Genomic DNA, 11,209 nt, shown 5'->3' with positions numbered 1-11,209 from the left:
AAGGAAGTCAAAATGTATGTATATGTGTTTGGTTATGTTTTGTTGTAGTTGTTTTTCTTTTATGTTTTTCTTTTCTCTTTGTAGTGGTTTTCTGATTAATGTTTCATTTTATTTGTATTTTATGTTGTAATTCTGCACTGAAAATTATATATGACCTTGGGCCAGTCGCTGCCTCTTAGCCTAACCTACCTCAGAGAGTAGTTGTGGGGATTAAATGAGGAGGGGGAGAACTACGTAGTCCACTTTGAGTTCCTTGAATGGAAAGGTGGGGTATAAATGCAATAAATACTCATAGTTTCCTGTGCTTGGCTCTCCATAAGTTGCTGCTCTAGAACTCCCCTCAGCCCCCAGCTAGCATGGCCAATGGCTATAGGAGCTGTAGTTTGGCAACATCAGGAGCGCCAGAGGTTTCCCACATCTGCCCTAGAAACAAAACATTCACATGCACATCCAGAATCTCCCATTTTCATTAAGCCACTGGATTTTATTCCACAGTGTACAATCACAACAGTCAATTTAACATGAGAAATGATCAGATGAATGGCAGGAAAAACATACTCAAGAGGTCACCATTTAATCATGATGAATCTTGTGGGGGAGTTTCTAAAAAGCAAGCAAACCCAAGTACTGCATCTTTTACATTTACTGCTTATTTTGACATCTTTGCTCATCAGTTATTAGTGAGTTAAAAAGAAAATTAAACCAACAATGCTAAAGGGGCTAAAAAAAAGTTTCAGAGTAATCAAAATTAAAACTGCTAAACCTGCTTATCATCAACAGCCAACCCCACTCCCTGCAACCTGCACATTTCTCTACCATGATGCATTGTGATTGTTAATCGTTTTTCTACCCATTTGCAATGAAATAATATGAGTCAGAATTTCAGGAAGAACAGCCCTTTTTTGCCAAGGGTCGCTGCCAAATTCTTCTGATGCAAAGCAATCCCTCCTCACCCCCAAATTATTACATATTTGTACAGGCAATACATTGAAGGGGAAAGGGAATGTAAGGTAACAAGTTCACCTTTTAACATTTGTACATCAGTTTCACAGTGGCCATATTGGGATGATGGTATTTTGACTTAAGAAGCGGAGATGTGAATAAGGTTTTGCCCACGCGTTAAGCTCCTTCACTGAAGCCGCAATTAAACCAGAAACTTCCTAATTAACCAACTGCTTCCTATTTCATCCAAACCAGGAAACTATGGTTACCAGCTTTGGAGCTAGCAAGGTTCTTAAACCAGCTTCATACTGCAGTTTAAGGCCTTGTCTTGTCTTGAAGCTGGTAACTGCATTTCCCCAGCTCGGGTGACTATGGTTAGACTTACTGTTTTAATTGCAGCTCACACAAAGGAACAGAAAGGGCTGCATGCACAGGCGAAAGGCTCATTTATCAAACCTATCTCTGGTTCCTTTGTTAAATGAGTACTGCCAAAATACATCAACAAGATCTGTTTTAAAGCACCAACAACACCATTTTTCCTTAAAAAAATGTAAAACGGAATAAAGCAATGTCTGGCAGGTTGGTGACAATACTAGTAATGGCCATACTGTGACCCCTGGGAGTAAGAACTGTAGCCATAGTGGGATGGCCGCCCATGATAGGAGTAGGAAGACTGTCCTTGTCTGTGCTGCTGATAGTTGTTTCTCTCTTGCCATTGACCGTATCTATAGCCTCCTTGCTGTTCGTATCTGTCCCCTCTGCCTCTGAATTGTCTGCTGTCTCTGAATCTGTGGAAGGAAGTGAATGGTATACATTTTAACAATATTTGTTTTCAAATTGCATCGACATACACTGTCTCAGTAGGGTGGATAAAATATATTGGGTTGTATCCAACATGGTGGTATGTTCACGTCAGTTAGCACAATACAGATTCTGCTGGCAAGATGTTGTCTGCCAGCAGAAAGTTGTTCACAGGAGAACGAGTAAGAAGATTGCTCAACCTTTTTGCGCGACAAAGTTACCAGCAATCTATTGCACAGTAAGTTTCTGCTAGTGCAACTACTGCACTGGATTCCTCTGTTGCGAAATATTAAAACTTGTATTTGGGATAAGTGAACAGAGAACATTGGATACAGCCACTTAAAAAAAAAATCCAATTTGAAAATTGAAGTATAAAGACTAAGTTTCTCTTACAAAAGCACTTGGTTAATATTTTAAAAAATCTGGACACAAGCATGTTAGATTTAATATCTAATCTGACTCATTGCCTTCTGCCAAATGCACAGAGTTAAAAGAGGCTTTTCCTTGTAAACAAAGAACCAGTTTTCTCATTTCTCAAATGTGCATATTTACACTCTACCTGATTTGCAGATTTTGTATTTGAAACAGCCCTTAGGAAAGTTTTTAATGTTTGATGTTTATTGTGTTTTTAATATTCTGTTGGAATATTCTGTTGGAGTGGCTGGGGAGGCCTGGCCAGAGGGGTGGGGTATAAGTAATACGTTATTGTTGTTGTTTTGTATGGGGATGGGGAACCTTTGGCTCTCCAGATGTTGGCTTACAGAGTAGACCCTGTGAAAGTATTAGATTTACAATGGTCATATCCATTCATGCTAGTGGATCTACTATGAGTAGGACTTGACTACAGCCCTAGGCTAAAGTTTCTTATTTCAGAATGTTACATCCAAGCAACAGCTAAACCGTCTCTCTCGCATGGCCTAAGTACTATGAAATGCAGCACAAGAAGCACCAAATAAATCTAATGCACAATGTCCTTTCTTGTTTCCCTAGTGTCAGCAGCCAAGATTAAGTTAAAACTAAGGAAGCACAGTATGTACAGCCTGGAGTATATGACTCAGAATATTTTCAGTAGGCAGAAAATCCCAAGTGTCTCGTAGTGGGGCTGAAGTATACATTAGCCACAAAGAATCATAAGAAACGTAGATCAGGCCACGCACAGTGAGATATGTTATCTAAGAATGCAAATAAATTTTATTTTATAAAATAAAAGGCCAATATAAATATAAATATTTAGCCTGCTGACTGGCAAAGTCATTTTCCTGCTAATTATGTCACAGAAGAAAGGCTATTTGGCTGAGGAGGTGAAGCCTGGGTCTCTTTTCTTTGCCATGGGGGGGGTGGGGGTGGGGAAATCACTTCATGCCCAAGGAAGCAACTGGTCCCAAGTGCAATTTGTTTCAAGAGTTTCGGTTCATTCCTTTTAGCATAAGCAGCACTTTGATTCAGCTCCACACAGAATTTAAAACTCCTGGCACTGTTGCTTAAGCAGAGTGCCTAGATTCCCCACCCCTGTGGCTACTGGCTTGGAGAAAAGGGGGGAGGGGAGAGAGAAAGGAAATTAACCCAAAGCATCAGCAACTGATGGCTCCATCAGGGATACTATATGATCCAGGTAAGGTAAAGGACCCCTGGATGGTTAAGTTCAATCAAAGGCAGGAAGATAAACAGCGTTTCCATGCACTCTGATTTCCGTCACGGTGTTCCGTTGGGCAAGAAGCAATTTAGTCCTGCTGGCCACATGACCCATAAAGCTGTCTGTGGACAAACGCCGGGTCCCTTGGCCTGAAGCAAGATGAGCGCCACACCCCATGGTGGCCTTTGACTGGATTTAACCGTCCAGGGGTCCTTTACCTTTTTACTATATGGTCCTCAGTTTACCAAAAGGTAAATCGTCTTGTTTTCAGAGACTATAAAGTAGGATCCTGATCTATCACCAGCATAACTGCCTTATAGTAAAAGTATTCTGGGCAAGGGCAAAAGTAAAAACAAGGGGTGGGGTTCACCTAACCAGCCCAGTCAGAGAAAGCCCCACAGCAGGACTTTCCCCCTTTCCTCGACTGCATGACCTCGCATTAGCTCAGTGAGGGGAAGGGGTCAGGAGAATCTCTAGAAAAGCCCATGGAGTGGGGGAGAAGGGGCATTGTTGCATCTGGCAACCTGGCATGCTTATACAGAAGGAATATTGGAAGAGTGCGATGCTGAATTCCACAATGGGCGGCACCCAATGCTAGACCTTCTCAAAAGCAGACCCCTTGAAAGTAAGGAACCTAAGACAGTAATGCTGATTAACTTCAACATGCCTACTCCGAGTAGGACTAGCATTGGGTACAGCCCTATGTCAACAGCTACTACTCAAATCTTAGGAAGGAAAAACACAAACGCTTTAGCACAAAAACGCATTAAAATAAACTGTCCGTATATGTGGTTAAAAACCTTGTGTGGCAAATTATAGCATATACCAAAACCTAAACTTGTTTCTACCCTACAAGTCTTCCTCAGTGGCTCAAAAAAGTATTGAACAACTTGTCACATGAATCTGGCCTCTTAGCCAGCATGCCCAATGGTGTGGTGAAATGACCTCTCCTCATAGCAATCAAATCACTGTAAAAAAATCCAAAGTCACGCTCATGTAAAAGGATCAATATTACCAATTGAGTTGTTATTGTGGTAGTGCCCAATCACACTTCCTTTGAGGGACCTGGGAGGTGGTATTATTATTATTTATTATTGTTTTTGTTATTGTTGTTGTTATGCCGCCCATCTGACTGGGTTGCCCATGCCCCAGCCACTCTGGGTGGCTTATCATTGTACATGAACTGAATTTGATCTCTTCACCATATTTGATTCACACAATTTCTCCTTTTGTCCTTCCCCAACTTGCTCTTTTGTGTTTTGCGTTGGAGGCTAGGTGCCATTCTCTTGTGCTTTAGTTTCTTATAGTAAAAATAGTGGCTGCTGAGAGCATCAGTTGGACAGGTTAACATTTCTATAGGGCCAATAAATAAGAGCAATACCTTTCTCTGTATCGCTGGTTGCCACCTGATCTATTTCTCCAGTCCTCTACTAGAGGAGGTAGATCTGCAGCACGCTGGACGTATTTCTGATATTCTTCATCTTCTGAAGAAAATCGATTTGCAAACATCTTTTCGTAATTCTGAAGTATCTCAGATACAGAAGGCACGGTGGGTTCTCTGGAAATTAAAAAAAAGTCTCTCCTAAATTACATATCTGTGGAAGTTTGTGGATTAAAGTTGTTTACAAACTGGATTTGCAAGTGAGAAAGGGTTTTGTTTCCTACATCAAGGGTACACTGAGAGCAGCTCTTCTATGATCGAGGCAGTAATTGCAGTGTCATGCAGTTAACCATCTGCAGCTTTCAGCAATGCATACAAGAATTTCCACAATTGTGGGCGAGCCACCTATACAAGCTATTTGTAGAAAATCAGACACTGACAAACTGAATCAAAGCTACTCAACCTTTGCCCTATCAAGTTGAATATAGCTCATCAACTACATACTGTGGCCTGTCTGATGCTTGGCAACCTCCCTATGGCTGAAGATAAGACAACAGTGCTCACGATGACTGAACATGATTTCAGAAAGGCATCACTTTCCAGGGTGAACAGTTCCATCTCTCTTTTGGGAGATTTATTAAACCCCTGGGAAGCTACTAATCACTCCTGGATATCTTGCATTAAGCTTGATTTAGTTCACACATTGTTCAGGTTTTCTCTGTATGATCTGGAGGTTTGCTGATTTATTTTAATTTCCTCACATTTATATCCTGCTTTTCTTCCATTGTGGAACCTGAGGTTATTCCAAACTCCAGGGTAATTTCTGGAAGAACTAAAAATTAAACTAGGTAATTTCTGGAAGAACTAAAAATGAAGGATTTGCCCCTCAAGTACGGTATATATGCATATTTATTTATTAATCACCATTCAAACTCCTGGGAGATCTTTTTTTTTTTAATCAAGCCATTTCTAAATTTTCTAAATAAAAGAGGAAATACATGTATTCTCAGGATAGCGATTAGAATACTCAATATTTCCCTGTGTTAGAAAGATTGTGTGAAATCAAAGAGGTTGCGTTAAACAGATTGAATCCACAGTGCATTAAACTCTTCTGAGAAGATACATCCCTCCCATCACAAGAAACACACACTCTGTTGATGTTAACCAGGGGAGCACTTAGGTGGTCTATAGCGTCACTGGCTGGTTTGTTACAGGCTAGAACACTAATCACGCAGGGAGATATTCAACCTGGACCACTAATTGCCTTTGAGAGTGATTAGGAGACACCTCACAGAGCTACAATTCCCAACACCCTGAACAACCCGGGATTCACTGGGGGAAGCCATGGCAGTTAAAGTGCTATAAGAGTACTTTAAATGTATGTTGTGGAAGTGACTCAAGGCTCCTTTGGTCCATTAATTTAAATGGGTCTACTGAGGGTAGCACTAGCACTGGACAGAACACAAACTGGACAGAAAACTTTTACGGTTTCTCACTGTGCTAATATCTCAAAATCCACTTCTATAGATTTGAATAGGTTGCATGTTGCTTTGCCTGGGACTTGCGTGTTCTGTGCTTAATCATTCATATTTCTGCAGTTAAAAGAGAGACACCAAAAAACTGTAGACACAGGATTAAAATTAAACGAATAGATTAATGGCCTACTTATATTTAGGTTTTTGCCATTTTGCTTTGGTTTATGGTGCTTCCTTATTGCATAGCGTACTCCTACAACCACCAAACAAGCAAAGTGTTGGTAAGGGAATGTTTTCAAAAGACCTGTTTGCCCAGTCTTCAACGATGGGAGGTGGGTCTGCAGGGCGCTGGACATATTTCTGATACTCCTTGTCTTCAGAAGTGTATCGATGAGCAAACAGGTTATTATAATTCTGAAGGATGTCAATTGTGGAAGCCATTCTATAATCTCTGCAAATATGGAAAAAAATATTTTGACCACCTTTGGAAACCAAATACTTGTGTAAATCATTGGGTTGAAACTGTCAACAAAGTGGATCAACAGAACTGAATGAACAATATAACATAAAGCTTAAATTTTCTGTTCCAAACAATGGGTGCTATTCACCTAAATTTTTACACAAAGTAGAGCTATTAAAATTAATGGGCTTTCATCATGGACATTGGTCTACTCTGAGTAAAACTTAGTTGACTGCTACCCAATAAGTTTGCTATTTATCCTTTATATAGCTATTATCACAAATAGTTTATTTAAAATATCAGTCTCTCAGTAATTTGGATTAAGATTCTTAGTGCTCCCCTCCAACACACACACACACTCAAAGTACCATGTAAAATTATACAATGGGGAAAACTATCCCTGTATATTTTGTTAACTGGGCATTTGTATTCTGTGGGTTCTGTATTATGCAGGCACATGGTGCAGGTTGCTTCAGTACATATGCGATTTTTTCATCCTCCACCTAATGTAAAATCCCAGCTGTTTCCAGGAAAATGACTCTAAATATATTCAGAGTACATTCCCCTCATTACTGGGATTAGTTGCCCCAACATGCCTTAATCTTCTTGAGGTATATTGTCAGAAAGGTTAAAAGCGTGGGAAGAAAATGGCCTTTTCACCATCTTCTCAATGCATGATTGTAGATAACATGTGGATTCTAATCTTTTACTACACATCTCTGCCTTAATTGATCTGAACAGTGAACTGCAATATATGGTTCCGCAGTTGCACTTAACTCAGATGGATCAGAAAACCTGCTTCAACTCAAATAAATAAAGATGAGTCAAAAGTGGGGTGGGAGGAGGGAGGGAGAGATCCATACTCACTTTTCTTAAACAATGGTGGATGTGAATGAGAGTGAATATAATAAAAGAAAAAGAACACTGCTGCATCAGGTCAAATGTCCATCAAGTCTCACATTGTGTTCCAACAGTGTTCTCTTGGAACACTTGAACAGTATTCAATGCTCTTAGCTGCTTTGGAAACTTCAGTCAAGAAGTAAGATACAAATATACTAAATAAATACTGAGAGCCTGCTGACCCTTCTATTTCAGCATCTTGTTTTTAAAGTGAACAACCAGGTGCCTGTGAGAAACCAGCAAGAAGAATTTGAGTACAATAGCACACTCCTCTCTGGTGGTTTCCAGAAACTGGTATGCAGATGCATTTGTGCCTCTAGCTAGAAGCATAGCATAGCAATCATGGCTAGTAGCCTTCAACAGCCCTCTCTTCCAAGACTCCTCCATAATTAGTGCTCAACCACCTGCTTCTGAGATGGCTGAGCACTAAACTATGGAACTGTGTGGGAGAACAACCTACCTCACAGGGTTGCTGTGGGGGTTAAATGAGAGAGAAGCACGAACACCCGCACCCCGAGCTCACTGGAGAAAAAGTCGGGATATAAAAGTAATAAATAACAACAGTGCTGAGTTTTGAAGTCAGAATTTAATCTCTAGAATCTCGCCAGTTAAAAAGACTTTGCATTGAGTCTGAGACCTAAGATTCTTAAGGCTTATAGAGTACAGCTGGGTGTCAAACGACACAGGCCTAGGCAGACCAAACGGAATACAATATGGGACGGTTTCGTTGCGATCACAAAATCGTAACTCCCTGCAATGCAGGAATTTCAGCTAAATCGGGTCCCCAAAATAAGGCCTGGGGGCCGGATTCGGCCCAATTGCCTTCTAAATGCGGCCCGCGGATGGTATGGGAATCAGTGTGTTTTTACATGAGTAGAATGTGTGCTTTTATTTAAAATGCATCTCTGCGTTATTTGTGGGGCATAGGAATTAGTTCTTCTTTTTTTCAAAATATAGTCCGGCCCCCCACAAGGTCTGAGGGACAGTGGACCGGCCCCCTGCTGAAATAGTTTGCTGACCCCTGAGCTAAATCATACAGGGCAGGTGGCCGTCCAACCTCTGCTCAAAAACCTGAAAGGTCCTGAGACACAGTGTGTGTGTTGGGGGGGGGGGTAAGCAGAGAGAGGGGATGGCAGCGACCCTCCTGGAGCCCCTCGTTTCCCCCCCCCATCTCTACCCGCCCGCCCCCTCCCTCTGCAAAGTACCGCGTGCATGTGCTGCACAGGCCCTCTGGACATGCACAGAGGTGCTCTCGTCCCCCTTCCCACGGCTGAGGGGCTGGCCCCTCTGTGGCAATATATGGGCTCAAATGAAGCCTTGAGGAGCACAGCCCCGTCCAAACCCCCGACGGCTTCAGAATAGGGGATGCACCGCGCTCAGACCGACCCTGAAAGGAGGAGGAGGACCCACAGCCCCTCACCTGAGGCTTCAGCAGGAGGAGATCCCGTTTCTTCTTCCGCGCGCCGGCGGCCTCCAACTTCCGGTTCCGCGCCTTGCCCCGCCCCCCCCCGAGCTGGCCTCGCTAGCGGTGGGCGTGGCTTGCTTGGCCTGAGGTAAATCGAAAAGGCGGGCCTCATCTCTTCTCAGTCTCCTGAGGGGGCTGAGCTCTCTCTCTCGTTTTTCGGCCTGATTCGTGTCCCTTCGCGGACTCGCACAATTAACATCCAAATAAAATACACAACTTTGACGACGAGGGAAACCTCACGAGTCAAGGCGGCGGCGAAGGCCGGTGCGGGGGCGAGGGGAATTGCTCTGCCCTAAAAGTGTGCCCGCCGCCGCCGCCGCCCCACACAGTGGAACACCGACCTTGTTGGCTGAGGGGACGGGGAGGGAAATAATCTCGACTCAGGGCAAGGGTTCAGCACGGAAAAACAGCAAATACCAAAATAAAATGTTGGATGAAGGGTGGTATACAAATCGGATAAATAATAATAAGACTATGGAGAGCCATTCCTCCAAGGTTGAAGTTGACCGCCATATGCGATTCCCCCCCCCCCCACAACATTTTAGATGACATGAAGGATCACAGAACTGCAGAGCTGCTAGAAGGGACCCTGAGCTGAGGGTCATCCAGTCGAACCCCCTGCAATGCAGGAATATGCAGCTCCCCCATACAGGGATTGAGCCTGCAGTTTTGGCATTACCAGCACCTAACCAACTGAGCTATCCACCTTGGTATTCATATTTTATGCACCAAGTCCTCATTGCAGGCTCTCTCTCATTGCTAATTGTGGAGCAAAGACAACCGCCAGACTTTAAGCCATCCATGTTGGTGGCCATCCTGTGGAAGTGAGTTCCGTCGTTTGACTGTGCACTTTGTTTCCCTGCTGCCTGGAGGCGGCAGGGGGAGAAATCAAGTGTTGCTGATGGGTGCCCGAGGCAAAATTGAGATGCCGCGGCTACACCCAAATATGAAGTTGAAATGCAACATTGTCAATGATGGATAGATGCCCCCCCTCAGTCAGCTCCAGTCAAGGATCTCCCACCTGTTTGGCTAATAAATACCAGGGTACAAGAGTGTTGCTGCTGCCTGAGGCGAAGGGCCAGTCTGCACCTAACCAACAAATAAATATTGGAATAGACGTCGTTTGCTGCAGGCCTGCCTGGTGAGAGTCCACCACCACTGACCAGGTGCTGCCACAGGTGTAATGCCCAGAGGTTAGTCTTGGTTCAGAAAAAAGCATTGGTTTTAGACAGCAATCGTAAATATCCTAGACTACTTCCAAGCAAGTTCCCACTGGAATCAACAGAGCTGCTAAATCAACATTGCCTTTCGTGTTCGGGTGTGTGTGCATTAGTACGGCTTTTAAAATAGGCACCTTTAGAGCACAGAGTACAATCCCAAAGGCCCTGGTAACACTTGAGTTTCCAATATAATGCTTGCTAGGAGAGCATTTCTCTTAACAGTGACCTTTAAATGTTAACTGCCTGTGTAACAAAAAAGGAGGAAAAGTTGTTTTTATATTGAAGAGAAGACATTTTCTGAAATGGAGCAGGGAGGTCGGTGGTGAATGCTTCAAGAATATTTTATTGCTGCACCTTGGGACCGAAACAGGCATAAGATTCCAGCTAAATGTCACTCTTCTTGTTATCATTATTTATTAAATTCATATGCCACCCTTCATCTGAAGATCACAGGGTGGTTTACAGTACAATAGCATAAAATACACAACTTGATAACAAAATAAAACCATACACCACACCACACAAAACACACATGGGGAGAAGGTTCTACAAATTCCACTCTTCCCTCCTCAATGCTACATATTCCATTACCACTCACCCTGCCTTTCACTCGCTTTATCCTCTACTGGTGCAGAGAGATCTCACCTATGTTGCAACATATTTTTTCTCACCAGTGTGCAAAGGAATTTCCTATCCTGCCCAATAGGCCTAATTCACGGCTAGGATTGCTCTGCTCACATTCACCCTTGCCCTCTCGTACTTGGGTACATCCCTGGGTCAACTTCATAATATTAGGCAGTGTTCTACAAACCTCTGGCAACTGAAGTACACTTTAGTTCTGATTTACAGTTGGATTTATAATTAGAATCTGAAAAAGTCAGGGTCTTTTCCAGGGAGTCTTCTCTTCTCATGAGGTGGCCAAAGTATTGGAG

General features: G+C 42.9%; 1 protein-coding gene across 1 annotated transcript; it reads right to left on the bottom strand.

Moving 5' to 3' along the window:
* Positions 1 to 463: 463 nt before the first annotated feature.
* RAMAC (RNA guanine-7 methyltransferase activating subunit) lies at positions 464 to 9,095 on the bottom strand. Its single transcript, XM_033167385.1, has 4 exons — positions 9,013 to 9,095; positions 6,537 to 6,683; positions 4,758 to 4,934; positions 464 to 1,730 (listed from the first exon to the last, which is right to left on the bottom strand). The coding sequence occupies exons 2-4, from the start codon at positions 6,671 to 6,673 to the stop codon at positions 1,535 to 1,537; spliced, it is 510 nt and encodes a 169-aa protein (XP_033023276.1). The 5' UTR covers positions 6,674 to 6,683; positions 9,013 to 9,095; the 3' UTR covers positions 464 to 1,534.
* Positions 9,096 to 11,209: the final 2,114 nt, after the last annotated feature.

The sequence above is a fragment of the Lacerta agilis genome, chromosome 13 (assembly GCF_009819535.1).
Source record: "Lacerta agilis isolate rLacAgi1 chromosome 13, rLacAgi1.pri, whole genome shotgun sequence".
Classification (NCBI taxonomy): domain Eukaryota; kingdom Metazoa; phylum Chordata; class Lepidosauria; order Squamata; family Lacertidae; genus Lacerta; species Lacerta agilis.
This window is presented reverse-complemented; position numbering and strand designations above follow the sequence as displayed.